This window comes from Ichthyophthirius multifiliis, assembly GCF_000220395.1.
Source record: "Ichthyophthirius multifiliis unplaced genomic scaffold scaff_1120509249729, whole genome shotgun sequence".
In the NCBI taxonomy this organism is placed as follows: Eukaryota; Ciliophora; class Oligohymenophorea; order Hymenostomatida; genus Ichthyophthirius; species Ichthyophthirius multifiliis.
In genome coordinates, this window is record NW_004087406.1 from 1 (window position 1) to 5,704 (window position 5,704).

The following is a 5,704-nucleotide window of genomic DNA, read 5'->3' on the forward strand; positions in this document are numbered from 1 at the left end:
AATATATATATACTTTATTTAAATAATTATATACAATGCTATAATAGTATGAGAAAATTTGAAACGAATTTACTTATTATTAAAATTCATCAAACACTATATAGCCCCCTAGATATAAGAATAAAATAGTCTAACCTTTGAAAAAAAATTCATATATATGATTAGCATTTTAAGTTTTGCTTATTTTTTTATGAATAATATCAATTATATATGTGTATTCAATTTATTACTTCTCGTTAAGGGTTTAAGCTAACAAAATAATAATATTTAATATATTTGATAAGGGAAATGTTAGGCCAAGTAAATTAAAAGTTAAATATATTTGAAGAAGCAAATTGAACATAATTAAACAATTTTACTATAATAATCAATTAAAATTGTTTAAATTAAAAAATTAGAAAACTCTTTCTAACAAGTAATATGTAAATTTCAAAACAACATATTTATACACGAATACAAATATAATTTCGATTTATCTGTAACTCAAAAAGAGTTTGATATATAATTTTACAAGAATTGCAACTTAAAAATACATTATTAAATAGAAAAAATAGAAGAATATGTTATATTTGTAAACAAAAAATATTAATTGAAAAAATAAATGCTAATAAGCTTATTTTTAATTTTCTAATATATAACAACATCAACTTCTGCTCCTTTCGTTGCAGTTGCTTTAGATTCCACCCATTAATGCATACTATTTCTAAGATAGCTACTAAAGCAAATAGTTATGTCAATGCAAACACATTATATGTTAATTGTAGGCTTAACTTTTACTTTGGTTGTCATGCTGCTTTCCAACCAGATACTAGTCCATTACCCGCCACTGCAATGATGATGCCTTTAATAATAGCACAATGCAACTTCCATGCCATGTTGGTACTGTTAATATTAACAGAATGTGTTAATTATACTGCTAACTATTACTTTATTGATGCTGCCGAAGGATAATTATATGTATAACTTTTCAAATAATAAAAATGGTTTTATGGTGACATTAATACTTTTGCCACCTAATATAATGTTAAATGTTATGATATGATATGATGGTACAAAACTTGCTGATGAAGCATATAGAAAACATCAAAATGTAAAAAATGTGCTACACCATCAAAATAAAATAGTTGGATAAAAAATAGTGATACATGTACTGCTTATACAAAAATTAACTTTAGGCTCTACAAATAAATTAGCTTATTTTGATAATTTTTTATCAATTTCTTTCTTTCTATTAGCTATGATGAATATAGTAATATTTATTATTTGCTTTTTTTGTTAATTTTATAAATAAAAAAGGATTAAAATTATTATATATAATAATTAAATTGTATTATAACATTGTATAATATTTTTAATAGATTTTTCGTTTTAATATTTTAAAGGGTAAATTTACTAATATTATCAAAATAAATGCATAATTTTAATATGATTAATTTATGGTGCGGTAATATAGTTAATACATATTAATTAGTTTTTTAATTTCAATAACAAATTATTATTATTATGAGGATAATTTAATCCATAACTATATATATTAATTTATTTTCATTCCTTAATATTATAAATTTATTATTATAAAATAATATATTTAATTAAAAATTATAGAAAATGCTTTATTTTTAATATATCTTAAAAATAATATATATAAATATTTTAATAAAGGAAAACTATTATAAATAAAAAAATTCTGTTCATTTTATATATTATAGCTAATATTTTTTTATATACCATTTGTAGTATATATTTTTCACAAAAGAATATTAGTATAGTTAAAATAAAAACAATAATAGATAAAGCAATGTTAACCTTTTTATAATTTTAAATATAAACTATTTAATTTTATTCATATTTATAATTCAATTTATTGTAAACGAATTTTTTATTATTTTTGATTCTTAAATAATTATTTTTATTGAAATTTATATCCACTCTTGTAAAAATTAAAGGCGAATTTCTTATAAAATTAAACTTTAATTAAATATGTTTACTAACAATAATACTTCTTTAGATTTCAAAATAGTTAAAAATTTTAATTAAACAAATATATTATGCATATTTTTCTATAATTATGAATAATATTTAAATTGAATATTTATCAAAATTAATATCTAATATTTAATAATGAATGTATTAATTTTCCATCAAAATAAATGCTTTAAATTAATGTTAATTTTTTCTATTACATTCAAGGTACTAAGAGTTACAATAAGGCGTTTCCCATTATTTTTATAACAAGTAGATAAACATAGTTCTTTACAAGCATTTCTAACCATTTTTTTTTCCTATTAATTTTTTTTAAAAATATTATATAAAAATAAAAAGAAATTATAAAAAGTTAAATATTTAGTTTTTTTTAATATCAATATATTAATTAATTTTCTAAAATAATTTCATCCATATTTTAACAATTAAAAAATTACTATTATATCTAAAATATTTAAAAATATTAATATTATATTTTCTTTTCCTATAATATTTATTGTTTTTTATATATAATTATTCCCTTTTTTATAAATTTTTCCCATAGGGGATTTTATTCAATATTAATAACGATAATTTGAAAAATATAGTATATTTAAAGTTTTATTAATGAAAGATTGCATGTTATATTAAAAAAAGTTTTTAATAGTTTCCTTAAAATCATTATTATAATATTTATTTAAATTATCAAGAACTAGGCATATATTTAATTTCTTAAAAAATACATGCACATATGCGTTTGCGAGCAATCAGATTCTATTATTTTTCATGTAGAAGATGTTAATATTCGAATCGAAGCTAGGTATTATATATTCCTATTTATTTGTCGATTTCAGGAATTGTTATTACGTATTTGCCGCTTAAATAAAATTTAGTGGATAGTTCTATAATTTTTTATTATTTTTATTAATAATTGTGTTAAACCGTTTGCTTGAATTTGTGAATACAAATATGTTATGAATAATTAAATAGCTGATTTTATTTATGAAACACGATAGGCTTATTTAGAAACGCGCTATTAGTTTTTTTATTGATTTATTAAAGAAAATTTAAAGTTTTAAAACTGCGGCGTAAAATAATATAATAAATATTATCATACTATCTAATAAATGATATATTATGTAATTAAAAAAAATTAATTGATATTATCAATTATATTCCAATATTTATTTTATTATTTATTGTAAGCTTGAAAATAGAATTATTTATTAAAAATAATTAATTTTTTGATAAAAAAACTAAGCAAAACTCATGTATACTAAGATATATGTTGAACAAATAGATTATATAAATCAATTAAAAAAAAAAAAATAATATATAAAAACAATACAAATATTTAATTTATTTAAAAGAAAATAATAAGAATCATGTCTTTACATATTTAAATTGATAATAAAAAAATAATTATATTTTAATTTCATATGATAAAAAAGCTCTTATGGAAATAATATACTATATTTTAATAAATAAAAAAAAATTGAATTTATAATCATAAAAAACTAAAACTTAATTTCACAATTATATTTTAACTATATATATTGAAAATTAATTAATTTTTTTGCTCAATAAAATTAAAAAAAATAAGTAAATAAAAAAAAGAAATTATTTTATTTTAAATTTTTGTATAAAGAATTATTAAACATAATATAATAATACTTTTTTTTTTTTAAGAAAAAATATAAAATAAAAATAATGTTTTAAGATATAGATAAATTATAATAAAGTATTAAAAAAATAAAAAAAAAAAATTAAAAAAACAAATCATTAATAAATATGTATTTAATAGTTTAATAAAAATGTTAAATAAAAAGTTGGAAAAGCATATTAAAATCATTTTTAAAAAATAATAATATTGTAATAATATTGTAATAATATATATAATATAAAAATTAATAAAAAAATTAATATTATAATTTATAATAAATATATATTAATTATTTAATTACTTTTTTATATATATTTATTATTAATATTACTTATATTTATACTTTTATCTTTTAAAAATAAAAATTATAAATATATTTGTTTTATTTTTATATTAAACTATTTTTGTTTATTTCTTTAATTTTCTATTAATTTTAAATTCATTTAATTTTTTTTTGATATAATATTATTAATTGTATATTTTTTTAAATAAAAAAATTATAATTTCTGATTTTATTTAATTTTTATATATTATTAATTATTTATTATATAATATAATATAAAATATTATATTATATTTTTATTTTATTTTTTAATTTAATTTTTATTTTTTTTAATATTAAATATATATAAATAATTTATTTATTTATGAATAAATTAATCATACTATTTATTCAGGTTTTAGAAAATTTAAAAATAATTTTTATCATCAATTATAATTTTATATTTTTTTTATGTTTTTATTTTAAAAACACAATCGATATAAAAATATGAAAAATATGTCGATAAAAAACAGATTTATCGACTTTTCATATAGAATAATGATTTATAACAAAATTTAATAAATAAAAAATATCTTCTATAATGTAATATATTGTAATTTATGTAATATAAATTAGCTTTTTTATTCTTAGTATTTATTTAAGGAAATACTAGAAGAATTTTAAATAATTTATAAAAATAAATAATTTGCTATAAAAACAATTTAAGAAATTAAATTTGTATGAACAAAAATTATATAGTAATTTTGGTAATTAGTATAATATATCAATAAAATATAATAAATTAAAAATTATAATTAATTATAAATATATTAATATTTTATATATATTTATAATTAAATAAAAAAAATATATATATATATATTTAAAAATATGATTATTATAAAATAAATTCCAATTATTATTTTTCTTTCTAAACATTTATAATTAACCTAAAAAAATAAATAATAAAAACAAAACTCTTCTAATAAATTTTTGTTGTTTATTTAATAATTTATTTAAATTTAAAAATAGTAAAACAAAAAATTTATTATTAATACATATTTTATATAAAAATATAAAAAAAATATTGTATAATTTTTAAATTTATTTATATAAGATATTTAGAGATATTTATTTTAGATTTTTTTCTAATGATTAAATAATATTTTATAATAATAATTAAGTAGTTATTTATCTAAATTAATAATTGAAGTAGTTGTATTGAATACCTAAAATATGTTCTAAATTTTATGATTGGACATATTTTATAACTAATATTAAATTTATTGGACTTAAATTTTAAGTAATTTTAAATAATTAGATATAATAAAACCTTAAAAAAATATATGATTAGTAAAAAAAATATAAATATAATATAAATAAATAAATATATAATGTATGAATATGTTATTATTTATATTCTTGTTTTAATTTAATTTTGGTAAATTAATTGATTGTATCTAAATTAATATAATAATTAATTGAATTATTCTTAAAAAATAGTATTAATTAAATAATTATAAAAATATATTTTTTTATTTTTTAAATATAAAATTATTTTTAAATATGTAGTATTAATTAAAAAATATTAATTTTTACTATTTATTTTAATATTATATATGAGAAAAACTTAATACATTAATCAATTTCTAATCTTTGAAAATTTCCACAATTTCTATTATCTAAAACAGTCTATGCGATAATGAAAAAAACCGACCTATAATAAAATTTATTTTAAGAAGTATAGATTTTAATTTAGAAGAATCGATTCCTTTATATAATCCTACTAATAAATAACATCAAGGATTAACTGAAAA

General features: G+C 14.5%; 1 protein-coding gene across 1 annotated transcript, besides 7 other annotated features; it reads left to right on the forward strand. All coding sequences in view use genetic code 6, as the record gives it.

Moving 5' to 3' along the window:
* Positions 1–578: 578 nt before the first annotated feature.
* IMG5_026990 (hypothetical protein) lies at positions 579–1,075 on the forward strand (the record flags this gene model as incomplete). Its single annotated transcript, XM_004039280.1, has 1 exon — positions 579–1,075. A coding segment is annotated over one exon (468 nt), but the record flags the coding sequence as incomplete, so codon positions are not given.
* A 1,321-nt stretch (positions 1,076–2,396) lies between these two features.
* Positions 2,397–2,461: a microsatellite.
* Positions 2,462–3,708: 1,247 nt separating this feature from the next.
* Positions 3,709–3,737: a microsatellite.
* Positions 3,709–3,742: a microsatellite.
* An 82-nt stretch (positions 3,743–3,824) lies between these two features.
* Positions 3,825–3,855: a microsatellite.
* Positions 3,856–3,858: 3 nt separating this feature from the next.
* Positions 3,859–3,888: a microsatellite.
* Positions 3,889–4,191: 303 nt separating this feature from the next.
* Positions 4,192–4,235: a microsatellite.
* A 441-nt stretch (positions 4,236–4,676) lies between these two features.
* Positions 4,677–4,714: a microsatellite.
* Positions 4,715–5,704: the final 990 nt, after the last annotated feature.